This window comes from Rhinolophus hipposideros (genome assembly GCF_964194185.1).
Source record: "Rhinolophus hipposideros genome assembly, chromosome: 21".
Classification (NCBI taxonomy): Eukaryota; Metazoa; Chordata; class Mammalia; order Chiroptera; family Rhinolophidae; genus Rhinolophus; species Rhinolophus hipposideros.
In genome coordinates, this window is record NC_138067.1 from 44,362,819 (window position 1) to 44,390,798 (window position 27,980).

Below are 27,980 nucleotides of genomic sequence, written 5' to 3' on the forward strand. Positions count from 1 at the left end.
CTCGCCACCCAATCACGTTATGTTGGCTTCCGTTGATTCTGGGACAGTCTGGTTCATGATGCAGTTTCTAGAAAACAATGTCAATCTTTCCAGCTAAAAATTATCTTCAGGGAGAAAACCCTACCCTATTTGGTTTGCTTCTAGAACCACAGTGACAGTTCTAATGACGTTTAGGTCTAGTCTGAAGTAGCCAGAGACCTGGCCTGGCCCCCCTGGGGGCCTCTGTGGCCCATCCAGGTAGCTGATAGTGATGGCCACACAGTTGTGTGAAGGACAGGGCTAGTGCCTTACGTTATTTTCTCTGAGTTGGTCCAAAGACCCTGAGTGCTTGATATCAAAACTTTCAGAGTCTCAGAGGGGGCAGAACCTGCCAGGAGATGCCCAGGGCCCCAGACAGAAGCCAGGGGTCCAGACCTGGATGGAGAAAGGGCGCAGAGGGCAGACTTGCTGAGGCCCCGATCTCTGGCCTGACCCCTAAACAGGGGCCCCCTTCCCACAGAGCTGTCTTGTCCCTCATTCCCGTTTCCAGAAACCCGGGACCCCGGTGGGGACACTCACTGCATGGCTGGCTCTCGGGGGCTCTCCTAGCACCCATGGCCTTTCAGGTTAGCCCGGGACAGAAGTCGTCGGGCATGTGCGGAACCTGGGTGAATGGTGGTGGCTTTGTCCTGAGTCTCGTTAGACCAGAAGTGCCAGGGTCCTGGTGTGGGGTCAGAGTGGTTGGGAGGCAGTGGACAGGCCCTCCCTTCTCAAAGGGAGGCAGTCGTTTGAGGGTTTCTTTGAGATTAAAAGAAAAGCCATAAGCATAAAGCCAATCGCCACTCTTATCCCTAACCAGGGAGAAGAAATGCAGTAACAGCTTACTGAGGAGAGATTCACCTTTAAGTAATGAACTTTAGAGGCCATTTGTCTGGACTCGCAAGGAAGCACATCTGTGTTTTCTTCCTGGAAAGGGAAAGTGCAGTTACAATGGAGCCATCATCCACAGGGTGGCACCCAGTCCATCGCTGACCCAGCTGCAATCTTGGGGGCCCCTCGGAATTCCCCAGGAAACCTGCTGGAGCCATTTCCCCTCATGGTGCCAGAGCACCATAGCCACCCCTCGCACATGGCCATCGTCCTGGTTTATAATTTCATGTTCTTCAGAGTGGGGTGCCCAAGATCCCTTGGGGGTGTGGGAATATTAGAACTTCAAGTTGTTTTTATTTAAAAAAAATACAACTGTAAGAAAGCAGTTAAGCTTCACTAATGTTTAATAAGGAAAATAGTATATATACATTGTATCAATGGTGTAGCCTCAGCCAGCGACCTCCCTGACAAAGAAACATCGTTTCATTTTTGTAACCCCAAATGGAAGACCAGGGGCTGGTGTGCAGCAGGGGCTCAAAAACGGGGATGTTAAGTGCAGGTAAAATACAAAACTACTCCCTACTTTCGGGGACTCAAGGTCTCCCTTCAGGTGAAGGGGTCAGACATGGGTCACAGAGAAGTCATGGCTCATAGATTCCACAGTGGGCCACTGCAGTGGGGGGTGGAGCTTTCAGAGAAGCAACTGGGTTTGCCAGGGGTCCCCCTCCTTTCGTTCATCCCCCTCCCTCTTCTGTGGCTTGTTTGGACAAGACACTTGTCCTCGGGGGCTCAAGACAGTCCAAGGAAATGACTCACGATCATCACTTTGGGAACATGGACCATAAATCTCCAGGAACAAGGTTTTGGCACTCTTGAGCCAAAATGTGGCTTAGTGTGGCACAGGCTGAGGCTGAACAGGCAGACTGCGCCCCACAGGAGCAAGGCCCCAGTGCTTGGTGTCATTCACGTCCACGGGAGCTGGGGGCAGAGGGACGTCAGGCCAGCATCTGCACATCCGATACAAATCCACACCCCAGTGTTACCTGTTTTCCATCGTTGAACGCAACCGGAACCCTCCAGCTAGGCCCACATAACCGTAAGAGGAATGCTGGGGACACCAGTGGCCCTGTTACTGCCTTAGGGATGGTGACAGATGACATTTATGTGTATTCTAAGACATAAACCAGAATGTGACCTCTAACAGGTTCGCCCATGTGTTCCTCTTCTGCTATTAGCACCAGAGGAATCCACGGCGTGTGTGTGTGTGTGTGTGTGTGTGTGTGTGTGTGTGTGTACGAATGCCTAAACAATGTAGTTTCATTTTGCTCGTTTCTGAGTGCCACACAGCATCCCACTGGACAGTCTTCTGGAACCTTCTCCTTCTAAGTTACCCAAATTAACAGCAGTCTTTTTCTGTTTTGCAAAACATTTTATTCCATTCAGGAAAGCGACACACAGTCCTAGGCATTTCAGAGTGCAGCAAAGTGGAAAGACAAATACGACAAACACGGGACCCACGGCTTGACTTCTGCTTCCTGGACACTGGATGTCACTGTAACTGACCAGGTTTGCTTGGGCAACGCCAAGTTCGCAACCACACGCGTGGCTGCCTCTGCCAGCGTGGCCACTTCACCGGCATTCTGTACATGGTTCTATGGTGGACTTCATCTCTGTTGTTCATTCATTCGGTAAATGGGCCAGGGATTGTGCTGAAGACACAAAGGGGAACGAGAAATACTTGCTGCCCACAGGGGCTCACAATCTACCGTGAGGCAGAGAAGTAAACAGCTGGACGTAAGACATGTGGCAAAAGCGTTACCAAAGGTGCAAGCTGAGGGCGGTGAGGGGACTACAGGACGGCCATCGGACACAGCTGCAGAGTGGCCAGAGCGAGGCCCACGGTAGGGAGACCTGGAGGACGAGGAGCTGTGTCCATCAGGCAACGTGAAGGGCCCTGGCTCAAATCTGACCCTTTTGCCAACACCTCGTTCAGATCTCTCATCTGACCCGTCTCCTGTGAGATTCTCCATCCCACAGTCTGTTCTAGGCACGAGTCACTCTACCCGTGGGGTTCCCTTCTACACGACATGGCTCCCACTACACGCCGTCTCCCGAGGACGGAGTCCTGCAGTGTGAGTGTGTCGGGCCGAGCGGCTGCCCCGGGAGCCCCGGCCGGGAGGCAGACGGCTCTCAGCGCCTGGCTGGGGCGAGCAGGATGAGGTGGGTGCTTGCAGCGGAGGAGGGTCGGGGATACACACAAGCTACACAGAGAAAGCACCCCCTGCCCGACCACAGTACTAAGACGATTCCTACGTACAATGCGACGAGTCTAAGCACAGGACAGTTCTCTCACCAGCACGACTATCTGAAAAGCAGAGACAAGTGTTGCGTGGCGCACGCGGCGCGGGGGGCTCAGTCGAAGGCGATGCGGACGCCGCGCTCCTGCTCCCTGCGCCGGCCCTCGCAGCGCCGGCCCGCCTCCTCCACCTTCCGCTGCAGCAGTGCCGAGTTCTGGTCCACCCACTGCAGCGAGTCCATGTGCGCGTTGAGGATCTTGCAGATCTGCTGCAGCGGGTCGCTGCTGTCGGCGGGGCCGCCCGCGGTGTTCAGGTGCTCGATGACGTCCTTGAGGTCCTGCGCCATGCGCTTCAGCTGCGCGTCGATGTTCTCGGCCAGCTTGTAGGTCTTCTCGCGCTCCTCGTCCGCGTGCTGCAGGTAGACGGTCCCGCTCTGCTCCTTCACCGACTCCTCCAGCGGGCTCAGCAGGTCCTCCAGCTCCTTCTGCTGAGACAGGATGAAGTCCAGCTCCTGGTCCAGCCGCTTCTGGTCCAGCTTCACCTTCTCCACTTCCCGGTGGAGGCTGGTGATCTTCTCCCCGTTCTCGATCAGCGTGCGGTCCCAGGCGTTGACCTGCGTGGCCTGCTGCAGGAAGTGCCGCTCCTGGTCCTCCAGCTCCAGGCTCCACTTGTTGATGAGACTTTCCAGCTGGGCGTAGGTCATCACAGGGCTGCCGGACACGCCGGTGGCTGCGCCTGGGCCGGTCGGAGCGCTTACGGTGGAGGGCGCATTGCTGGAGATCGCAGCTGCTGCCAGGGGTTTTAGATTCAAGGCAAAGCTGGAGGTGGAGGTGGACGTGGCGGTGGCGGTGGACGTGGCTATGGCCGCGGCAGAAGCTGCTCCAGGAGCCTTTAAGCTGAAGCTCAGCGTCCCAGCCCCCGACGTCCCAGCAGTGCTTGCTGGGGTACCGAAGGAGAGCCCGGTGCTGGCGGATGACGTTGGAGCGGTGGCTAGTGAGGCAAAGAGCGTGGGCCCGGCACTGGTGGTGGCAGCAGCGGGTGTGGGAGCCGCGGGCTGTGTGGCCCCCACTCCAGTGGCTGCTGGCGCGGCTGGAGCGAAGGACAACCCAGCCAATGTTGTGGGCTGGGCTGAAGTCCCCATCGAGCCAATACTGAAACTGGAGGTCCCCCCACTCTGGGATGTGCTTCCACCTGTGAACGAGAAGCCCCCGGGTGTGGTGGACGGGGCGGCGGAGGTGGTGGTGGAGCCAAAGACGAAGCCAGTGGGGCCTGTGCCCTGGCTGGAGGTGACGGCGCTGGAGATGGCATTAGTGAGGGTGCTGCTGCCCAGCCCAAAGCCGCCGGGCTGCGCTGGGGCCGGGGCCGGGGTGGCAGCTGTGCTGCTCAAGTTTAGCTTTGGGGCGTTGAGCCCTAAGGAAAATCCAGTTCCTCCAGTAGCAGGAGTTGTGCTTCCAAAACTGAATCCTGGGGTCTGCGTCGCTGGCGCCTGGGTGGTAATTGAGAACAGGCTGGTAGAAGGGGTACTCACAGCGGGTTGGGAGGGAGTCCCAAAATTAAATCCACCAGTGCCAGATGTAGAGAAAGAAAACCCGGTGGCAGGGGTGGTTGTTGCCGTCTTTGCAGTGCCAAACGTGAACCCGCCTGTGGGGGCCCCAGTGCCTCCAAAATTAAACCCGCTCATGGCTCCAGACTCTCGTGGCAGCAGCTACTCCGGCTCCCAAAGCAAATCCGTCAGCGTCTGCAACCTTGGGAAGATTTTGAAAGCAGAGGAAGTGACATGATCAGATGGCAGCTTTGGAAAGGTAACACCTCAGTGGCAGGACGCAGTGTGGTTTGGAGGGCGGCAGGACTCCATAGCTAGAGCACGCGGCCACCCTCTTCCTGCCTTGGAACTAACCAGGCCCTGCTAAACTAGGACAGGTGGCGGGGGTCAGGCGATAGCAGCTCGATGTGCTAGGGACCGTATAGCCACGTTCAGCAGTTGGGAGCCCCGCTGCCTCGGGAGAGGAGGCCCACAAGCAGGCACCTGAATGGACCTCGGCCCGAGGAGGCCAGACTTGAGGCGCTTCTGGTGAGCGGGGCTAGCAGCACACAAAAGAACCCCTTAGGAGCTGCTCCCCAGGGGTCCCTGCTGACTGCAAGGCAGGCAGAGGACACACCCTCGTGGACCTCCGAGACAGACGCCGAGCTGCACGGCAGGGCCTCGAGCCCCGAAGGCCCCATCGGGCATACCTCTCGCCATTTAGGAGGGAGGTCATGTTGGAGCACCCCCCACCCTCCATCTAACTCGGGTGGGCATGAGACCCAAGTGCGCAATCAGAGAGCCGGGAGGCAGAGCCCCTGGTGCAGTGATTGAGTCAAGGAGACACGGAAACCTGAGTCGGCCAGAGACTCCTCTAGGATTTGTCCCCAGGCTCCAGAGCCGGGGGCCTCCATCTGCAGGCGCAGGGCACAGAGGATGTGCACCTGGGCACCCCACCCCCACCCTCTCAGCCACCTGCCTCGAGAGACAGCGAGCAGCCACCAGAGAGAACAGTAGGGGAGGGAGAGAAAGCGTGAATGCCCAGAAGGATCCCGTCATGTTGCCAGCTCCACTCTATCTTCCCCAGAAGCTCAGAGTCAGCACAACCAGTTTAAACTACTAGATTTCTGTAGTCTCTAGATAAAAAAGCCCCGAGCAGAACCATCTGTTAGCTGGAAAGTCAAAGGATACTTGATGAGGAATGGGTCAGAGGGGGCAGGGATGGAGGTGTTTGGGGTAACTGGTCACAGGTGACCCCATGGCCCCCACTAGGAAGCGCGCTTGGGAGAGAAACATGGCTGCTCTCAGATGCGCCCTCTCACTGCTGTGGGAGGCAGGGATTGTGTCTCCGTATCTGAGATGAGGAAACTGGGGCTCGGAGGCTGCGGCTGTCTACCCAGGGTCACCCAGCTAGCATGGGGTAGAGCCGGGGGCTGACCCCAGGCCTCAGGCCTGCTCGCTGACTTCCCGCTGGCCTTCTTGCCCAGTGCAGCCACCGGATACAGGGCATTCCCCTGCCCCCAATTACAGGACTGAGTTGATAACAGACACAAGGGAAGTTATGCATGCATATGTCCACTGAAGTGGCCTCCGACAACACACAAGAGATGTAGGAAATGACACCAAAGGGACCGAAACAGAATACAAATTTACTAGTTCAGTGTGAGTTCAGCTGTGGAAAACCGAACAACTATGAAGAAAGAGGACCGGAAGGAAATTCACCGAGCTGAGGACGGGCTGTGTCTGGGTGATGGGACTGCACGCGGATTGTCTCCTTTTTAATTTGCAGTAGTTTCCAAATGTTCAGTCTGTATAATGGAAAAACACAATTGAAGAGCCATGCCAAAGATGCCCTGGAACTTGGGAATATGTTACCATATGTGGCAAAAAGAATTCTCAGATGTGATTAAGAATCTTGAAATGAAACTATCCTGGATTAAACGATGGGTCCTAAATGTCATCTTGAGCGTCCTTAAAAAATAGAGCAGAGCGACATTTGACTAGAGGAGACCACAAGACAATGGAGTGATGCACCTTAAACTTGGAGACAGACGGCCACGAGCCAAGGAACTTGGGTGGCCTTTACAAGCTGGATAAGTGCTTGCTTCAACAGGAGATATACTAAAAAAAAAGCTGCAAAAGGGGGACGGCCGGTTAGCTCAGTTGGTTGGAACGTGGTGCTGATAACACCAAGTTGCTGGTTCGATCCCCACATGGGCCACTGTGAGCTGCGCCCTCCTATTAAAAAAGAAAACAGGTAAGGAAACATTTTCCCTGGAGCCTCCAAAAGGAACCCACCCTGCTGACACCCTGATTGTAGCCCCATGCGATGATTTCGGACTTCTGATCTGAACTGTAGAGAACTGACGTGCACTGTTTTAAGCCAGTACATTTGCAATGACCTGTGAAAGCAGCCACAGAACTAATGACTACAGCTGGGAAGCAGACAGTGTCTGCCAGAGTGTGACTCTGTACCACTCTGATCTCAACGAGGGGCAGCAAAGTTCTCTGGGGTTCCAGTTCTCTCATCAGGAAAGTGGGGTGGCAGCTACCGCACTGAAGTGTGGCTGACGGTAGGGCACTCGCTAGGGTGCTGTCACTGCCACCCCGCAAAGGCAGGCACGTGCTCCCATTTTCACTTTGGTGAGAGCCTCTGGAAGCTGGTGAGGAAGGAAGAGTGGGCAGCAAAGGGTTAACTCAGTAGGAGGGACTGTGGACACCCAGCTGTGAAGAGGTTCTCCTGGAAAAGAACTGGGAGTTGTGGCTGACCTCAAGTTTAATATGAATTCACAGTCAGCTGCCACTGCTCAGCGGGTCCTCAAACTGCAAGATGAGAAGTACCAGTTCCCATGCAGAGCCGGGGATTTCTGGGCAGCTACTCCCAGTTGTGTGTCCCGCCCAGTGCTGTGGACACTCCCTGGCCAGGCCCTGAGCTCACTGTCCTACCAGTAGGTTGAAATGACAGCCCCAGCGTAGATGGTTCCAGGAAGAGAGGCTCAGATTGAAGGAATTTGCCAATTCTCATCCCACAGTGGGCCCTGTGCTCCGGTTTCTGGATTGCAAACTGTCTTTATTTCTACTTCATTAACGGGCCCAATCTGGTCATAGGGCAAGCAGTCCTGCTTTGGGGCATGGCCTCCATTCTGTACCCCAGCTTCCATCTAACACCTTCATGTTCTTATTTTCCCTTCATCGAAAACAGCCCATGCAGTTCAGGTGCAAGACAGCCCCCCATTTTCAGGCCCAAAGTTGGTGTCCAAACACAAGGACACCATCTGGGTTTGAATTCTGCTTCTGCCACTTACTGAGGGCCCTGGGGCAAGTAACTCCTGAGCCTCTCCATGCCTCAGTTTCCCCATCTGTAATGAGGACAACCCCCCCCTCCACTGTGAAGAACAAACAAGGTCACAGCCGAGGAGCCAAGTGCCCGGCTCCGAGAAGGAGTAAACGAGTCCTGTTTCCTCTTCCCTCTCCTTCAGGCCCAGTTTTATTTCTCGAGGTGTCCTCAGGGAATCCTCTCCTAACCCGAGCCAGAGGAAACCTACTGTAGCTACCCACCCCAGCTTCCACTGCTCCCCTGCCTTCTTGCAGACCCTTGTTTTTTGCGGGGTCTCTTCCTCCACACAGCTGTTTCTGGGGAGATGACGGCCGCCCGCACTACTGGTGGGGCTGCCTGGTCTAAGCCAGTGGCTCTCCACTCGCTCCACTCGCTGCGCATTAGCACCTGGCAGCGTTGAAAAGGTACACTGACTGCGGCCAGATCAAAGACGGGGGTGGGGTGGGGAGGGAGACAGGACCCTGGCCTTGGCATTTTTACAAAGCTCTTCTGAGAAAGGCATCTACTCTTATGAGGCCACAGTTAAGTGTCAGAGGCTCCAGGCCCACCGGCGCCCGGCCCTGCGCCGGAGCCCTTCTTACATGAGAGAACACACCTGTCACTACACAGCGACCTCGAGCTGGGTTTATTGTTAGCAGCCACCTACGTGTCTTGACTCTCAGGACCTCAGCCACTGAGGGCTTTTGCTATTAATAAATTACAGCTAAAATTCTCCAGAAGTGCATTTATAGAAAGTTTTTTGCTTTTTATACTATTAAAAAAAACACAAGAAAAACTATGTTCTCTGGGGGCTTGTCTGGTTTAATGGTTCACCGTTTATGAAATGCCTCTTCTGTTTCCAAACCCCAGATGGCAGGGCTCTGTTAACAACAGTGAACACATATTGCTCCCACCTGTTCTATGAGCTTTAGATGCATTCTTGCTCACTTACTCCTGAAAGCAGATCCATTTGGGGCAGGTCCACTTTACAAACTAGGAGAGTGGAGCCCAGAGAGCTTTCTAAGCCATGGCCCCTTGTCCTCCAGGCAGCCAGACAAGCAAATGTCAGCTTCAATACCAGGGCTCCAGGACGGGGGAGGGCAGCAGGGATGAGGCTCGCACCCCGGCCTGGGTTCCAGGGAGCACATGCCTAAGCTGAGTGTTGGAGGATGTGGGACCCGCCAGGAGATGGAAAGGAGGGGCCTGGTGAAGGCAGAGAGAGGCTGAAAACAGGTGTGCTGCTGACTGGCTGTGGCTGGAGGCAGCGTGTGTGTGCTGAAGGGCTACTCGGCAGACCTGGCTTGTCCAAACCCTGTACATTCCAAACAAACGACTGGCTCTTGCCCAGCCCCTCAAGAGCACGGCTAAGCCCCTGGGGTACCCTGCCTGATAGTGTCTTTAAGGGGAGGCCTTGACCATATGTTATCAGCTTGACCTCTGGAGGGGCTGGAGACAGTAACAGAGGTCAGTCACACAGGTACTGCATGTCTATGTGACTTTTTCTTTTGCCTGACCTTTAATGAACACCCTGGACAGCAAGGCTCTGTCCGTGTGGTCACACATCGCGGCTGGGAGGCTTAAGAGCCGTCCGTGTGACTTCACTGAAAACTGGAAGCTCACACCTGGTCTCTCCTGGACTCTGCCCTGTGCACCTTCTCCCTTTGCTGATTGGAATCTCTATCCTTCTGCTGTAACTGGGAGTCTAACGGCTCTGCTGAGTTCTGAGTCCTGCGAGAGAACCCTGGACCTGAGGGTGGTCTTGGCGATCGCTGACTGGGCTGTGTACTGCGCCACGTGATGCGAGGGGGGAAGCCGGCAGAGCCCCAGATGCCATGCTAATGGCTCAGACGTCATTTGGAGGGAGCCATGGAGGGGCTTGAAGGCTGGAGAGGACGCCACGGCCAGATACACGTACAGGGGTGGACCAGAGGGTGGGCGGCTGGCAGGAGGCTTGGTGACGGTCCAGGCCAAGAGCGCAGGGCCTGAGCCAGAACTCTGGGGACAAGGAGAGAGAACCTCAATGTGGGAAAGGTGTAAGTCTGCACCAGAATGAAATGAAGTGACGGTTCTGCAGGGTCTGTCCCGGTTAATTAACAAAGCCATCAACATCCAGGACCTTAGGGATTTCTCACAAATGTGGCTGAACAAACACCACGATGAGCTCTGAGTCCCCACTTTTACTACAACGACGAGCTTTCCTAAAAGAGAAGTTGACAGTGCTCAGGGGAAGCAGGAGGAACAGAGACTGGGGAAATGGAGCTTTTCCTGGAAAACATGGGAGGCGTCCTTGGGCTGCGGCCATCTGTAGTTCGCCCCTGGGGAATTTGAGGCCCGAAGGGAGAAGAGCTGCCTCGGGGTTGCCCAGGGAGTTACGGGCTGAGCCACCTGCCCCACATTTGCCCATTTTCCAAACCACATCCACTCGCCTTCCCAGCCCAGGGGAATCAGAGAAAGACCCACCCAGGATTCTGACCTACAGACACAATCCATCCCCCAGCTGGGGACCAGGGTTATCTACTGTCACCTCCAGCTTCACCACTCACCTTACCTCTCTCTTTAGTTCTTTTGCCAACTCCAACTCCTAACTTTAATATATACTCCGCCCCACTCTGTAGAGTGATGACAACACATAGATTGAAAAAAAGGCCCATCCCTCAGGGGACGGGGGAGGGAAGAGGGAGTCACAAAGAGTAAAAAAATCCTTTGCAGCACAATGTTCATTCATACAACAAATATTTTCGAGCACCTAATGTACAGACACCGTTCCAGGCTCTGGAAATACAGCTGTGAATGAGACAGAGGCGTCCCTGATCTCCTGGCGCTTACAGTCCAGCAGGGGAGACAGCCAGGAAAACAGGCGCCACAAAGAAATCATGTGTCATGTCGGAAGGGGCTGAGCTCGAGGAACAAGAGAAAGGAGGGCAAGGAAAGGGGACTAGGGGCGCTGGTGGGGGGAGGGGATTAACTGAGGCATGCTGGAAGCAAGAGGGGGTAGCCAGAACAAAGTCCTTGGGTGGGATGACACAGCAGGAGGCCGGTGTGGCTGAGGGCCAAGTGTCACTGTCACCGAGCCCTCAAGTGGAATCAAAAGGATCCCTAAGTGAAACAGGGAGGCAAAGGAGGAGAGTGAGAGGGAGGTGTGACCACGGGAGAACGGCTGAAGACGTGCTATGCTGCTGGCTTTGGAGACCAAGGAAGGGCCACAAGCCAAGGAATGACGTGGCCCTGAGAAGCTGGAAAAGGCAAAACAATAGACTCTCCCTCAGGCTCCAGAAGGAATACAGCGTGTGGATCCATTTCAGACTTCTGAGCTCCAGAACTGTAAGAGGATCAACTTGTGGTGTTTTAAGCCACAAAGTTTGTGATAACTTTTTACAGCAGCACCAGGAACCTAATACAGGGGTGAGGGAGGGAGAACAGGATGGAACTCAATTCAGATACATGGACGGGTAACACATCCTGGAGTTGGGGGTGACCAAGAGGCTGGAGTGAGAGGTCATGGGGCCTGTCTCTGCATCGGGGCGAGGGGACAGGGTACGGCAGTCGCTGGGCCCCAGCAGCTGGGGAGCTGGTGTGGAAAGAACAGTGAACTGTGATTCTGAAAATCCGGGCCCTGCCCCCCAACTCCCACAGCAGTGAGCTCATCAGGGGCGTGGATGTGACACCCAGCAACGACAGGCCATCTGTGATGGAGAAAGGGACCAGGTGGCCTCAGAGCACTGAGGAGGGCAGGTGAAGGTGAGATGGTGTTGGTCCCACAGGCAGAACGTCCCCATTTGTTCACGGCTGCACCCCAGCACCTAAGGTAATGCCTGGCACGCAGCAGGCGCTCAAAGTAATTGTGACTGACCGAGTGACTGATAGCCAGTAACTCCCATTCACTGCGCACCGCCTACGTGGCTAGTCCTGGGCAGGAGCACTAGGGGGCAGCACACTGAACCCTCCATGGACGGGAAATGGCTCAGAGACGTGACGCGACTTCTCCAAGGTCACACGGCAGCCAACGTTAATCCCAGGATGAGAATCCCGATCTTTCTGGGGCTAAAATCTGAAGTTCTGCCTGGGGCAGGGGAGGAGGAGATGACAGACCGTCTTAAAGGACGAATAAGGTCCTCTGGGCAGATGGGTGGCAGAGGGCGTCACACACACAGGCTAGCTTCTGGACAGCAGCATGCGGTGAGGAGGTGGAGTTGGGGGCCCGTCACAGAGGGAGACGGCTAGCCTAGTCCACCCACTGAAGACAAAGCCAGGATGCCATTTTCCTTCCTGACGCCACTGCTGCCGTTCATCTGCTCCCCTCAGAAGCTTTGAGTGACCCTCCCACAACGAGACTCATCCACTGAGACCAAGTTGCCATCGCTTCATTTATAACAGAAACGCTACTAGATTCCAGTCTTATCCCCCGTGCCTCAGTCTCCTCATCTGAAAACGAGGGATGGAGCTTGTGAATCACGTGGTCTTTATGAAGAGGAAACGTCTGATCCGCGCCAGGCGCTCAGCACATGCCTGGTGTACCCTTAGGGCCCAGGAAATGTTAATTATTAATGCAGGTTCTGGGAAGTGACTGGAGCAAAGGCTCCTGGCATCCAGCCCACAGCCACCGGGTGGCACTGCTGACAATGCTGAGACCGTCAGGACCCAGGAAGGACAGGAGCTGTCTCTGGGGGGAACTTTTCTCTTGGAATTATTTAAAACTTGGAGGAAGTGCAACCACTGGCTGAGAGAGCAGAGGCGAAAGGGAGGGGAGCAGACAGGTGGGAAGACGAGAGAAAAGGGGAAAGATCAGAGACCGGGGGACCTTGGCCTCTGGCCACCGTCAGCCCAGCGTGGTATGGAATGCCCGGCTGGTGCCTCTGAGCCGTGTATTAGTGCAGGGGTGTCCTGTCTGCTGCCCTCACTATCACTCCTCTGGGCTGTCTTACCACCATGTCAAACAGAACTCAGTGCCTGCCCGCCCCACGTCCACCAACTGCTTCTTGAATGCTTTACCTCTTGAAGCTGTTCGAAAAACCCTCTAAGCCTCTGGGAACAGAGGAGCTCAGAGAGCATGCCCTCGAAGAACGGACATCAACTGACAAGCAACCAATGGCTGGCTAACCAGCTCTTAGCCACGGCGGTCTCTACTGGCCCAGGTCGAAGAAGAGACTGGACACCGAGACGGCACAAAGGCGGAGGCAGGAGCGTGCTCTGATCTGTGTTCAGAGACTCACCCAGGCTGCTGGGAGTCGGGGGGAGATGCGCAGGAGCCGGGGGTGGCCTGGGCCAGCTCGTGTATAACCATCCTGCCTGGTGGGCACGGCCAACCCCTCTGGCAGGAGCCCCCGAGAGGGGCAGAACTGTTTTCCTAAGGTGGATCAGCAGCACAGAAACCTCAGCGCTCACCTCCATCTAAAGGCCATCTCTGCCACAGCACAGGGTGTCCCCAGCCTGGACGGGGATGGAGGCACCCGCCTGGGACCCCCGGTCCTCACTTCCTCTCGCCTGCTCCTCCCCAAGGACCAGCCCCCCCCCCCATAACCCACTTGCGTTCACCATTAGGAACCTGCGCAGACAGAAAACCTGGGGGCGTGCCTGTCTGCTCCTCAGGGGAGGGGCCAGGGAAGCCTCACTGCCTGCCTGTCGCCAGCTGAGCCCTGTGAAGGGATCCCTCCAGGTTTAGATGTACAGGTTTAGATGTCCTCCAGGTTTAAATGTCCCTGCGCGTTTAGATGTCCAGCGTCGCGGCATGCCAGCTACCAAGGACGCTTCATCATATGTGTTGCGTTTCTCAATCTACCCACTAACACAGCGCTAGCTGTTTTTAAAGTGAAAACCAAATTCTTTTTCTGAATAGGTAGTTTGTTCACATGGTTTTACATTTGAAAGATCAAAAGGGAATACTGTAGTCCCTATCCTCCCTTTGTCCCCACAGCCACCAGCTCTCACTCCCGGAGACAAGCTGTTAGGTTTCTCGTGCCTCTTTCCAGAGATTTCCTATGCATTTAAGCAAATGCACGGTTTGCACCCCCTCCCTTTATACACAAAAGGCTGCACGCCAGGTGCACTGTCCTTTTTTCACGTAGAAAGCATTCTAAACAGGCCCATTGCCCTCTTGGGCAGGAGGAAGCAGGTTCTCAAAAGGGAGCTGACTTGGGAGGTGCCAACATCCTGCGGGCTCCGCTCGCCTTAAGCAGGTGGTACCTAAATGCTTCTGGGATTCACAGGTTCTCAACTTCCTCTCTTCTTCCGTCCATCCCTTGAAAATACTATCTCTACCCCCAAGAAGCCACTTCACGTCTAATTAGCAATTACACTCTCCTCCCCGCTCCTGAGGCCTGGAATTGTCCCCCAAGGAGCTCAGGTGGTGGGACAAACAGCGATTTCCCCCACAGGGAAAACAAATCAAGTACGGCGTGTGTGGAAAGGAAGTCAGGAAACAACCAGAAGAGTAAGGAAGATTCTAGAACCACCACTCTTAAATAAAATAACAGGACTGGAAGAGATCTGAGAAATACTCTGGTGCTGGGTACTTTTTTTTGCCAAGAACTGTTTTGTTTCTCTCTTGTAGTGAAAGACCTTTTCCCCCTCTACTTAACTGCATTTTTAACTACACAATTAATACATCAGCCCTTTCGTTAAAATATTGTGTTGAACATTACCGACAAAGCTGAGGTCCCCTTGATCACCATCCTCCATCCTGGTCCCCACAGCTGTGAGGTAATCCCTGTCGGACGCTGCCATGTATCGTTTACCTATACATTTGTGTGTATTCACAGCCAGAGGAAATGTTTTTATCCACACAGTTTTCCGATCACGCAGCGTATCACCCTATGTCACTCTACAACGTGTCCCTTTCCCAACATGTTCTTCATTCCTTCTAGCTGCTGCCAATCAGTCCACGGTATGCCCAGCCCACATTTTACTCGTCCACGCCTGTACTGATGAACATTCGAGGTGCCTCCCATTTGCCTTATGATGAACACTACCGCAGCGGGCGCACTCATACACGCCTAGGGCTCTCAGATGGGGCTAACAGGCACAGGCATTTTTCCAGGGCAGAGATCCAGAAATGCATGCTTTTGGTTTTACCAGGGACTACCAAATTGCCCCTTTTATTCTAACTGGCAGTGCCCGAGACAACCATTTCCCTACAACCTGCTAGCACCGGAGATTAGGAAAGTTCTGCCAATCTGATACATCAACTGCCTTAATTAAAAAATAATGATAAAAGCACTAACCACTCAGCACCCACTGTGTACCAGCACGTGATGGGTAATTCACAAATATACCTCATTCAGTCAGTCAACAAACATACACTGAGACTTAGGACAGGACAGGCCTTGTGCTGGGCAAACAAAGACAACATGGCCTGGCCACCACCCTCAAAATCCCAGAGCGTTATTTAAATGTGATCAAGGAAAAACTACCAGAATTGAAAACAGGCATTCAAACAACTTGTACACAAATGTTCACAATAGCCAAAAGGTGCCCTCATCTCCAACCATTCTTTGCCTCTCACCCCCGCCAGCCCCACCGGCCTTCTTGCTGTTCTCCCTGCATCTAAAGAACTCCTGCCTCAGGGCCTTTGCACTTGCTGCTCCCTCTCTCTAACGGCTCTCCCTGCAGATGTCTCCATCGCTCTCTCCCTTACCTCCTTCAGGTCTTTGAGGAAATGTCACCTACTCAGTGAGGTCTTCCCTGGCTAGCCTTAGGACTAGCACCATCTGAAATACCATGTATCTCACTTACTGTCTGTCTCCCCATCAGAATGTGAGCTGCACACAGGGCAGGGTTTTTGTCTGTGATTTCCAGGGCTGTACCCCCAGTGTCTGTAACAGTTGCAGGCCACGGCGGGCACTCAGTAAATGCTTGTCAACGGAATAAACAAATCCAGGGGTTGCTTTGTGCCCGGTACTAACTGCAATTCCACTCCTGGGTATCTCCCAAGAGAAATGAAAACACACGTCCACACAAAACTTGTACATGCATATTTGTAATAGTCAAGAAGTAAAAACACCCCAAATGTTCATCGATTGATGAATGGATAAAATGTAATATGCCATGGACTATTATTGAGCCGTCAAAAGGAATGAAGTATTGATATTGCTACAAAATGGATGAACGTTGACAATCAGACACAAAGGACCACCTATGACTCCATTTATCTGAAATGTCCAGAAGAGGTAAATCCAGAGGCGGAAAGCACATTAGTGGTTGCCAGGGGCTGGGAGAGAGGGAGTGCGGGGTGACTGCTGATGGGTACGGGGCTTCTTTCAGAGGTGAGGGAAATGTTCGAAAATTAGACTGTGGTGATAAGTATACAACTCTGTGAACATACTGAAACCCACTGAACTGTGCACTTTAATAAATGGATGTGAATTATACAGTACCTCCATAAAGCCATTAATCAAACCAACTAAGCATGGGATGCTGGCAAGGGGTTGAGAGAAGAAAGAGGGGCTGCAGAGGTGGCAAGGGCTGGGCAGAGTAGTTTCAGAAGACAGGATCACGCTTTCTTCTGAGGACACGTGATCTGAAGACGAGGAAACCCGGTTGAGCGTGGGCTAGGGAAGAGGCTGGAGTTGAAATGTTCCAGTCAGCCGTGAGGTCGTCTGGGGGCTTCACGGGAAATGCAACTGGGCGTGGATACAACGCCAAGGCATGGAGACCTGGAAAGGGGCTGAAGCACCAGGGCCAAGAGACTCGAGGAGAACCACACACCTGTGCTCCCCCCGGCCCCTCTCCTGTACTCAGTACCAGTGTCCCAGCGGAGAGGCAGTGCTGTCAGTGGGGGACGGAGATAAAGGTCCCAGCCAGGTTGTGGCAAACTGTTGCCATGGAGATGTTTCCTCTGGGAACCAGGTGAAAGCCACCAGAGGTGGGAACAGGGTGGCTTTGACGCTGCGATTCAGAACCAGCCCCAGCCCTTACCTGTCCCTGGGTGTCAACCACACGCTAACGCTCCAGGACATTATGTGCCGGGGCCTGTTTGCAGTGCTTTACCTGCACTGACTCACGACCTTACGAGGTGGTGGGAACCATCAGTGTTCCCACCTTACAGACGAGCAAACTGAAGTTGAAAGAAGTTAAGCAACTTGCCCCAAGTCACACGGGTAGTTAGGACTGACCCAGGCTGTCTGAGCCTCTCCAAAGGGACATTTTCTCACAGAGCCCACCGTGCACCACATCCGATGGCCCCTTCCCATTCTCTAATGCCACCTCTGGCCATCTCCATCACCTTCCAGATTCATTTAGGCCTCACTCTTCAATCAACTCAGTGCTTCCGCCTCCCTCGGCTACAGGCTGGATTCCTGGTGGCTTGCAGTGAAGAGGGGGACACCAGCTGCTGCGTCCCGCCCAGCCCCCAGGAACCTGTTCCTGCTCTGGGGGGGGGGGGCAGGAGGGGGAGGAGAAGGGCCAAGGGGTCTTGAACTGACCAGGCCGAAGCTCAGGGCTCTGCTGGCCACGGACTCTCAATGTTTTCCGCAGTGCTGTCCCCACAAGCCTGAGGAGGGGGCACCTCGGGGGCCTTTCTCCCCCTGTAGCTCCCTGCCTCTGCCGCAACCTCTTGCTTGCTCCCCTCAGCTCCCACTATGAGTGGTGCTGGCCAGAGGGTGCTGGCTGGGTGCAGGCCCTGCTACTTTCCTCTGTACCCAGGTGTCCCCTGGCCTAGGTGCTGCCCACCTCCCTCCCTCCCCCGTTGGGTAGCACGAGCACATTTGCTGTGAGCAAGGGAAAAGCAGCCCTCCCAGGCAGGCCCTGGTGCCCTCTTGTTGGTCATCAACAATTTCACAGAACACCAACATCAGCCAAGGCCACTCGGCCCGTGATGTACCAAGACAAAACCAAGACCACTCGGAATCATGTCTCAACACGGACAAAAACATGAACGTGGTCCAAAGCACAAAAATGACCAAACCTTCCACCCCTGGCTCGGAGGTGATGCTGCCTCTTAACTAAGCGGAGCATGCGCTCTGCTCACCCCTCTGCCTCTGGAGAACATAACGATGCCAGCCACGGCCTTGCCCTGCTCCCTGCCAGCATCCGATGGAGAGCGCAGCCCCGCTTTCCTGAACCTGCCCAGTCACCTAAGCCAGCCCAGCTCCCGCAAGTCTGCCAACACCCCTTTACTGAGCCGCTCTGCCGTCCTGTCAATGAACAAGAAATTCAAGCTGCGCAACCACATGTGTTCCTGGTGGCCTCCCCTGGGGGCGGGGGAAGGACAGCTGGTAAGCCACAGGTGGGGCAATAAGATACCAGCCCACCCCCAAGCAGGCACCTGCCCCTCACGAACACCGCCCTGGACTTTATGGGTCTGGGCTGTCTGATGAGGCCCTGCTCCTTTTCCCTTCTGGTCAGCCCAGCAGCGGGGTGGGGCCCACGAGCAGCATGAGGACTTGGTTCCTTTATTCTCTGCTCCGGGCTGTGAGGGTTACAGGTCTGGGTGCATGCGAAATCACTGAACACAAAGGTCCAGGGACGCCCGCAGCCTGAGCCTAGCCACACTTGTGGTTTGCTGGGCTTCCTCTGAATTACTCGCCACTCTCTTAAAACTTGGATCTCACAGAAAAACCTGAGTTTCCAACTTCTGTGAAAGCAGCAGCTCTGCGCCACCGGCCGGCATAGCTGCCCAGCACGATGAGCGGCCCCTGGACAGCACCGGTGCCTTTCGGGTGGTCCCGGCTCACTGGCCCGCCTGGAACACAGGGCCTGCAGCTCCGTGGGAACAGCTTACTGACTGAGCCACGCACTGTTCTCAACCTTTTCAGAGTTTCTCTGTGGTCCTCACCACTGTCCTCTCCAGAGGGTTCTGCTACTGCCCCCACTTTACGGATGAGGCCACAGTGGCACATGGGGCATGTATCTTGCTGGAGGCCACACAGGGCTAAGTGATGGTGTCCAGAGCTCCAGGACATTACGCCATCAATGACCTTCAGTTGCCGTTTTCTTCCTACAGTCAGTCCCTGGAGGCACGTGAGGGGGGAACTGCAGGGCTGGCCCCAACCTTTATCTCCCAGATGAGGAAACTGAGGCTATGAGAAGGGAGGGCGGTAGGCTGGATAATGGCCCCCCAAAGATGCTCACTTCTAGTGCCCAGAACCTGTGGTATGACCTCACGTGGCAAAAGGGTCTTCGCAGATGTGAGTAAATGAAGGACCCTGCCAAGGAGACGTTATCCTGGATTACCTGGGCAGGAGCGAAAGTCACCACAAGGGTCTTTACAGGAGGGAGAGCAGGAAGATCAAAAAAGGAAACAGGAGATGTGATGACGGAAGAGGCTGGAGTGATGAGGCGGGGCCACGAGCCAAGGATGCAGGCGGCCGGCAGCAGCTGGAAAAGGCCAGGAAATGGGTTCTCCCCTGGAGCCTCCAGGAGGGAGGCAGCCCCGTGACCCACTATACATTTCTGCTCTCTAGAACTGCAAGGGAATCAATAAGTGTTGTCTTAAGTCACTATGTTTGTGGTAATTTGTTACACCGTGTTTCCCTGAAAATAACACCGGGTCTTACATTAATTTTCGCTCCGTTAGGGCTGATTTTCATGGGATGTCTTACGTTTTTCATGTACAACGATCTACATTTATTCAAATGCAGTCATGTCATCTTCTTCTGGAACATCGTCATAACGTACTAACTGCGTCCATCGGGCGGAGCTCTTAACCGGGGCTTCCGTATTTTCGGGGAAACACGGTGGCAGTGAGGATAGAAATTACAACAGAAGCTGTCCATGGAGGGAGAGCTGGCGTAGCAGTGCAGGGCCTAACTGGGTTCTAAGAGCTGTGGCTGCTTCTGCCGACGGAGACACAGCGGAGTGAGGGGAAGGAAGCGGCTTGGGGAGCCTCACGTGGCGGACCTGTGCCCTGCACTGCCCTTTCCCCACGTGCACTGGCCTTGGCCTTCCTGCCCTTGTTGGCCAGGACGCATACCTACCAGCCCCGCCCCCAGCCTCCATGACCCAGATACCTGCCCTACTGCCTCTTCAGGGACTACAGTCCCGAATTCCCAGCCTCTGTGCACGAGCGACTCTTATTTACAGTGAGCTGATGCCTGCTGAGGCAGCAGCACAGGGCTGGGGGCTGGGGGGAACGATTCTGGGAATAAGGAAGGTGCCGGCCTTGCCTTCTACGTGCTCGGGGAAACAGTCACGTACGCAGACATCTGTCAGGTGGCTACGAAAGCAGAACAAAGTGTGATGGAGACAGGAAGAGAAAGAAACACGTAGAGGTCCCTGAGCTTTACCTCCATCCTTGCACCTTATCCCCCCAGCACCCCAAGCCTTAGAGAAATAACTAAGGCTCATTACTCGGCAGGCCCCATTCTAGCAACTTGATATACTTTTACCATTTAACCCTTACAACAACCCTGTGAAGTGGGCCCTCTTATCCCTATTTGATGGCTGAGGAAGCTGAGTCACGGAGAAGATGCCGCTTGCGGAGGCTCACAGCAGTGGTGGAGCTGGGATGTGAACTTAACAGGCTCAGAGCCCCTGTTCCGACCCACTTTGCAGAGGGTGGCCAAGGCTCAGGCAGAAGAAGGACCGCGTCTGCACTGCCAGCCAGGACTAAGTGGTGTGGGTCTGGAACAGGGGTCCATCTGCTGCAAACTCAGCGCCTTTTCCATCATGCCAGACTGTCACCTTAACTGGGAAACCAGCGAGGGGCTGCGGCAACAGTACAGGTGAGCAGGGCCTCCTAGGACATAGGAGTGAGGAGCGGCAAGTCAGAATCAATAGAATTTGGCAACTGAGCAGCAGCAAACCCAAGGTGAAGGTCCAGGGCTGGTGGCCTCCCAGCAGGCTATGCCCCGGGCTGGGGGTGGGTGGGGGGTGGTGTCCTATCTGAGAGGAGCAGACAGACTCTCCGTGGGGCCTCTAAGGCCCTGAAAGCTGTGCAGTGTTGTGGAGACCTGCTTCTAACTGGCAGTCTGATTGTGCAACCACCTTTCACCTCTTGGGGCCTCAGGCTTGCCCCCCCCACCCCGCAGTGTGTTAGCCTCTAGGATCTGAGGTCACTTCTTGGCATCGAGTCTCAGATCCTCAGTGTCTTGCACCGGTGGCTACTCTCCCTCTGCCTCCACAACCCTCCCTTGCTGTGTTGAGGCCGCTGCCAGACCCAGGGCTCCGCTAAACAGGAGCCGGTTGCCAGGTGCACCGCGGTCTCAAGAGAATCCCCCCACCTCCCTCCCTGTCAAAGAGCCAGGGTGATGCAACCTGCCTGCAATTTCCACCTCACTCCCTAAGCGTGGTCTCTCCGCACTGAAAAAGAGTCCCTAGCAGCCCCACCCATGCTTCCAGCCCCAGCTCGAGCTGAAAAGGCTGGTTACCCTGGGAAGGTGGGGGAGGCTGAAGCATTTGAGTCCTGGAGGGGCCACAGGTCCGGGTCAGCGGTGGGCATGAGAGAGGGCTCAGGTTGCCAAGACCTGGGCTCACAGGCAGCCACTGATGGCCCACCGCCCATAAATTAGAATATGCCAGGAAGGGCTAGAGAGCTGAGTGTTGAGCACGGGCACCCACCCTGCAGGACTGAGTCAAGCTGCTTGGGTGGGGCGGTTGGCATCTCTAGGACAGCTAGAGCGAGAAGGCGGTACGGAGGCCGGGATGGGGAACCAGGACCCCTGCCCCACTGCCTTCTCAGTCAGCATACACCTCACACAGCCGCAGCACGATTCCCATACTGAGCAAGCTCCTTTCTGGTTATTAAAAAATATCCTACCTGACCGTCCTCTCAAAAACCGATAACCCAGTCTCTGAGACAAAACCAAACGGAGGGATATTCCATAGAATATCCGACCAGCACCTTTCAAAACTGTCAAGGTCATAAAAGACAAGGAAAGTCAGAGAAACGACTGCAGATCAAGAGACACAATGACAAATGCCATATGGCAACGTGGACGGGATCCTGGAACAAGAAAGGACTATAGGGAACAACCAGTGAAATCAGAATAAAGTTGAAGCTTAGTCAATAGAAGTGTACAGATGAGATGTTAGTTTTTCAGCTATGACAGTGTACACAGTACTGTAAGATGAAAACAATGGGAAAAATTAGGTGAAGGGTATGTGGAAACTGTATACTATCTTTTTTGCAATTTTTCTGTAAACCTAAAATTATTCCCAAATAAAGTTTATTAAAAAAAAAACAAAAACCTTTATTTCCCATACATAACCTAGAAGGTCTTCTCAGAAAGACTGTGCGTGTGCGCATGCGCCTGTGCCATCCTGACTACCAGCAGTCTGTCCAATCGTCTACCCTAACCCTGCGTGATCTTGCTCAAATCTCTATACTGACAAGTAGGAAGAGATCGGTCCCTAAGTTTCACTTAAAAGGTGGAAGACCAATCACAGTTTTAAAGCACTAACTGCTTAGCAGTGGGGATAAAACATATCCCACCTCAGTAACAGTAACAACCACCATCACCACCCCTTACGTGTATAGCACCTAGTATGTGCCAGGCACTAGTCTAAGCGCTTGACCTGGATTAACTCATTTAATCCAAATAACAGCACTAAAAAGCAGGTACCATTAATGGCCTCTTCTTCCTAAGGGAAATTGCCAGTACCACAAAGCTGGTAAGTGGGGTGCAGTCAGGGTTTGAACCTAAATACCCTGGCTCCAGAATCTATGTCTTAACCACTACTCTGTGCTGCCGAGGTAATAATGGAGACTCTGCAGACTCAAGGAAATATAGGGCAAGTGCTCCAATATTGGCAGAGAGCACAGTAAGTGCTCTAAGGCGAAGTGGTCAGGTGCCAAAGACTTCCGGCATGCAACAAGGGGGAAGGAAGAAGCCCGCTTATCTCTACTTCCCACATAACTCCCAAGATCAGGGTTCCCCCACCTTCTCTGGATCTTGATTCAGTCTCAGATCTGCCACAAAAGTGATGAAGGTTGAACTCCAGTGTAACGTCCTAACGTGGATGGATGCAGGGAGGGAAAGACAGGTTTCTGCAGCAGAGCAAAGACCCACACCCATTTGGGCCGGCGGAGGACCCAGTGCACAGGGAGGAGATGGCTAGGAAGCTCGCTCTCTTTTAGTAAGTAGAAGTGGAAGGCTCCCCATTTTTGGCAGGGCTGGGAGACTGATCATTGGGGGGCGTCTCAGGAAGTCAGGGAGAGGGGCAGGGCCAGAAGGATGAAACAACTGGCCTGAAAGGAACGCTGCGGCCAAGGACTGCGGGAAGGTTGGCAGGGGAGGGAGAACAGGATGGAGTGGGGGCGATGATGCCAGATTCCCTGCAGCCCTACGCCAGCATGGGGCTGAGCGGCCATGACCTGGAATGGGGGAGGGTGGGATGGCTGGAAATCGACACCCTGGAGGAATGGAGACAAAAGAACGACCTGTTAGCTGGTATTGGATGGTCAAGTGTCTGAGGCTTTTGCGGGGAGAGTGTGTGGGGGTGTGAGACCGGGGCCCCAGAGTTCCTATTAATAATACAATAGGTTGAACAGACAGGTGTAAGCTCAGGGCTTCACGGGCATCGACTTCCTTAACGCTCACAAACAACCCCGTTAGCTAGAGTTGGTGATTCTAATGTTATAGATAGTTCGCCATGAAGCTAGAGGACTCATGTGCCCCAGACCACCCGGGCAGGTCTGTGGTCAGAATGGAGCGCTGGCTGTGACTCGCGGGGCTCTAACCCACAGAGGGTCCTCAGGGTGAGCAGCAGTCGGGGAATGCAGACACGAGCGTGGGGCCGGCGGAAATTCACGCGGCAGCGGAAGGGAAATGAGAAATCACCAGGGCTGGTCCCCGGGAGGAGGGAATCGGGCCTGGGATCCAGAGAGCGGGAGGCCCAGAGCCGGCAGAAGGGGGACGAACCGTAGAGCCGCAGGGAAGGGAGGGCCAAGCCCCAGGGGTCGGAAGGGGGGGGACGCGTCCCGGGGGGGCCAGGCCCGCCTCCCGGTCGGAGCCGCGCGGAGGCGGGGCGCGGAAGGATCCGGGCGGCCCCGCGCTGCGCCGCCCGAGATATAGCTGTTCCCACTCCCTGGGGCCACCACAATCCCCGTCCTCAGAGCACGACCTCTCCTCACACGACGGCGAAGCCGCCTTTGCCCGCGAAGCCCCGGCCATGGCTCTGTAGCTGCGAACCCTCCGTGCCCCCCGCCCGTCTCCGCGCTCACCGCGCCTGCGCTCTTCGCTCCTGCCTTCTTTATTCAGCCGAGGCCGCCGCTGCCTCTCCTTTCCACGGCCATGGAGTGAGTAACCGTTCACCCCTCCCTCTCCAACCGCCTTTCCCGCCGTTTCGAAGCTCGCGGCCCTCACGACCAGGCCTGGAGGTTGGGGAGACGAAAGTGAGGGATCACGGTCGCGCAGGCGCAGAAGAAGGAAACCCAGCGTGGGCGCGCGGCTGAGCATGCGTACTCGGCCCGAGGGTGGGGGAGGGTGCCTTTTTCTTGGGCTGGTGTTTAAAGATGGCCTGCATACGGTTGCGCCTGCGCACTAGCCCTCAGAGAGTTTTTTTCCTTTTTCCGGAACGAGTCTGTCTTCGCGCTGTTGCTCAAGCGCGTCAGCCCACCAGAGCCCACGTGGTGCAAAGGGCTGGCAGTAGGCAGCGGCACATGCGCACTGGCGCCCCCCCCCCCCGTGTAGGCGTGAGAACAATGGGACCGTTCTAGTGGTGGAGCATGCGCTTTGGCCCTTGGCGAGAGAGCCAAGTGTGGAAGGTTGGCGTAGAGAGCTGTGCTCTGCTGGCCACCGCCACCTTCCCTGGTCCACGTTGCTTAGGCGCCTGCTCCACATCGCTTAGGCGCGCGGCACAGCTTCTCTCCCTTTCATTCAGGCATCTGCTGGGGCGGGTGCTGGTTTACATTGACTGGGAAAAAGGCAGGGCGTAAAGACAAGGGGGTGGAGCTAGGACCTCAGCCTTGATGAACAATGAGGCTAGGGAGAGTATTATGCGAAGGGGCGGGGCTAAGCGAACCGTTAGATGAGGGGTGGGGTTTCGATTGGAGAAATAGTAGGGGCCTGGGGGGGAGGGGTGCAGCTAAGATGGGGCGGGGCTTGGGGGGATAACCGTAGTCCCTGCGGGATTTGAATGGATAACATTGGTGAAGGGGTGGGGCAGGCGGAGTTCCCCTGGGAATTCATTTGAGATGGGACCTAGGGAGGGGGTGGGGCCTAAAGGAAATGTTTTAGAGGAAGGAGTGTGGCTGGAAGAAAATTCCCCTGGGACTGAGTTTTTTTTAATGAAGGAATATTATGGGGTGGATGGGAAGGGCTTAAGGTAATTCCCTTGGGAAACCATTATGTTTCTGTATTGGAGGATTGGGTCAGGAATTTTGAAGAAAATAAAGTCGGGCCTAAAGAGAATCCCCTTGGGAGTGGGTGGGGCTCAGATTTGGGAAAAGGGCAGATTTAGAATTCTGAGGGCAAGGCATAGTCCCAAACGCAGTTGGAAGGGAAAGGGAGGACCCCCCCTCGGGATGTGGGAGTATAACTTGGTTTCCCTGTGACTTTGGCGGTGAGTGAGGTTCGCCTGTGACCCTGCCCACTTTTGTCTCACACGTGTAGGTCACACTTTCACCTTGGTGCCTGTCTTCGGCCAACTGAGCAACCTCCAGAGCCTCCTCTCACTTGGTGGTGCAGCTTCCTTCATTGCCATTCGTTCCCAGCGCCTGTGCTGCAACCATGTCACTCCTGGCCACCCTGGGGCTGGAGCTGGACAGGGCCCTGCTCCCAGCTAGCGGACTGAGCTGGCTCATAGACTATGGGAAACTCCCCCTGGCCCCTGCCCCCCTGGGCCCCTACGAGGTCCTTGGGGGAGCCCTGGAGGGCGGGCTTCCAGGGGGGGGAGAGCCCCTGGCAGGTAAGGACAGGTGGAGAATGGAGGTGGGGTGAGCTGTGGTGTGGGGCACAAGACAGAAAGAGGGAGAATTTATTCATTCATACATTCATTTGATAAATAATTATTAAGCACCCGTAATACGCCAGGCACTGTTTTAGGTGCTGGGGATAAAACTGGGAACAAGACTGACATCCCTGCCCTCCTGGAGCTCACACTCTAGTGGGGAGACAGACAAGAGACAAATGATAAGTGTGAGGTATTGGGATACGTTGAAACACTTAGTAGCTGAGCTACAAAATGACAATGGGGACCTCGTTTAGAGTTGATAGTCAGGAAACCCTCTCCAAGTAGGTAACGTTTTGGCTGAAGCCTAAAGGATGGGAAGGAATGAGCTATGAAAAGACCCAAGGGAAGAACTTTTTAGGTGGAGAAAATAGCATATACAGAAGCCCTGAGACGGATTATTTTATTCCTTTAGTGTGTCCCCAATGCTTGTCATATAGTGAGTTTTCAATAATTAATTAAAGACGAAACGGGGTGTGTTGTGTATGTGTGATCTAGTTTGCTTTTTAAGAAGAAACTAGAAAGTAAATCAAATCACAGATGTAGGTTAATCAGTAAAGAGGATGTTGGAATGGTTGAGGAAATGGTTGGTTGACTGTTTTATTTTGGTCATTGGTTGATTGATTGGTTGGTTAAAAGGGTTGATTGGTTGGTTACTGAATCAGATAGTTGATTGGTTGGCTGGTCCACTGGTGTTGGTTGGTTGACTGGTTAGTTGATTGGTTGGTTAGTTGACTGGCTAGATGTTGGACTGGTTCATTGGTTGTCCTCCTCCAATCCTCCAGGTGACGGCTTCTCTGACTGGATGACTGAGCGGGTGGACTTTACAGCCCTTCTCCCTCTGGAGCCCCCCTTGCCCTCAGGTGCCCTTCACCCACCTTCCCCACCCTCCCCTGACCTGGAAGCCATGGCCTCCCTCCTCAAGAAGGAGCTGGAGCAGATGGAAGACTTCTTCCTCGATGCTCCACTCCTCCCACCATCCTCCCCACCACCACAGCCACCACCACAAGCAGCACCCTCCCTCCCTGTCCCCCTACCCCCCACCTTTGACCTCCACCAGCCCCCTGCCCTGGATACCCTAGACTTGCTGGCCATCTACTGCCGCAGTGAGGCTGGGCAAGGGGATTCGGGTTTGGCTCCCATGCCCCCACCACAGCAGCCCCCTCCTCTACCTCAAACCTCTCGCCCAGCCCCCTACCCCAGTCCTGCCATCACTCGAGGGGACCGCAAGCAAAAGAAGAGAGACCAAAACAAGTCGGCTGCTTTGAGGTACCGACAGAGGAAGCGGGCAGAGGGTGAGGCCCTGGAGGGCGAGTGTCAGGGGCTGGAGGCACGGAACCGGGAGCTGAGGGAGAGGGCTGAGTCTGTGGAGCGGGAGATCCAATATGTCAAGGACCTGCTCATCGAAGTGTATAAGGCTCGAAGCCAGAGGACCCGCAAGAGCTAGTAGACAGGCAGGGCTTCGGGCTGTAGGGGCACTGGTCCTCAGCTCTGGCTCACTTGTGTTTCTGGGGCTGAGTTGGGAGGGTCCCCCCATCATCCCTCTGCCTCTACCTTCTTTCCAAAGCCCCCCCCTTTTCTCTCTTTCTCCTTTTATCCTTGTCTCCTTTCTTGTCCATTTCTTGTCTATTTTGCTCTCCTCTTCCCCAGAATCATGGATCATTTGGCCTTAGTCAACACCTACACTTTTCAAGTGACAGCTGAGAGACTGAGGCCCCCAGGAGTTCAGGGATCAGGGGAGAGCTTGGAAACCAGCTCTCGAACAGGGCTGTGGGACTAGAAAGCTTGCAGAATGACTATGTAAATGAGCACAGCAGAACCATCTAGGGAATAAGTCAGGGAGGGTTTTAAGAATGGCACCCATATAATAATATAAGCAAAACAAGCAAGCCAGGTGACCTTGGGAAACTACATTTGGGCAGGGTGCCAAAAGGTAGCAAGTTCGAAGAGCCGGTGGCTATGGAGGCAGATGGGGAGCTGGGCAGAGTGGGTGTGGCCATAGTTGGTGAGTGGGTGTTCACTTTAGCTCTGGGAGGAAATCAGTGTTTTGTGAAGGTGTTGGGGCAGGGGCTGCGTCTCGGTGAGAGAGGGCGGGAGCGATCTTTTTGGGGGTTGTGGTGGAAATAAAATAAATAATTTCTGGTCTGAGCGTCTTGTCTTTGAGAGGAGAAGT

At 54.6% G+C, this 27,980-nt stretch overlaps 2 protein-coding genes across 2 annotated transcripts; one reads left to right on the forward strand and one right to left on the reverse strand.

Moving 5' to 3' along the window:
* Window positions 1-1,243: 1,243 nt before the first annotated feature.
* Window positions 1,244-24,261, reverse strand: NUP62 (nucleoporin 62). The gene is made up of 2 exons (XM_081033129.1): window positions 24,081-24,261; window positions 1,244-4,891 (listed from the first exon to the last, which is right to left on the reverse strand). Exon 2 carries the CDS (start codon window positions 4,825-4,827, stop codon window positions 3,262-3,264), a length of 1,566 nt encoding a protein of 521 aa, XP_080889255.1. The 5' UTR covers window positions 4,828-4,891; window positions 24,081-24,261; the 3' UTR covers window positions 1,244-3,261.
* ATF5 (activating transcription factor 5) lies at window positions 23,833-27,956 on the forward strand. The gene is made up of 3 exons (XM_081033130.1): window positions 23,833-24,155; window positions 25,471-25,765; window positions 26,593-27,956. The coding sequence occupies exons 2-3, from the start codon at window positions 25,588-25,590 to the stop codon at window positions 27,252-27,254; spliced, it is 840 nt and encodes a 279-aa protein (XP_080889256.1). The 5' UTR covers window positions 23,833-24,155; window positions 25,471-25,587; the 3' UTR covers window positions 27,255-27,956.
* Window positions 27,957-27,980: the final 24 nt, after the last annotated feature.

Excerpts from the sequence above, each read along its gene's own strand:
- ATF5 (XM_081033130.1), top strand. The coding sequence starts at position 25,588 with ATGTCACTCCTGGCCACCCTGGGGCTGGAGCTGGACAGGGCCCTGCTC. Across the intron at positions 25,766-26,592 it reads GGGGGGAGAGCCCCTGGCAG|GTGACGGCTTCTCTGACTGG; the intron begins GTAAGGACAGGT and ends CCAATCCTCCAG.
- NUP62 (XM_081033129.1), bottom strand. The coding sequence starts at position 4,827 with ATGAGCGGGTTTAATTTTGGAGGCACTGGGGCCCCCACAGGCGGGTTC.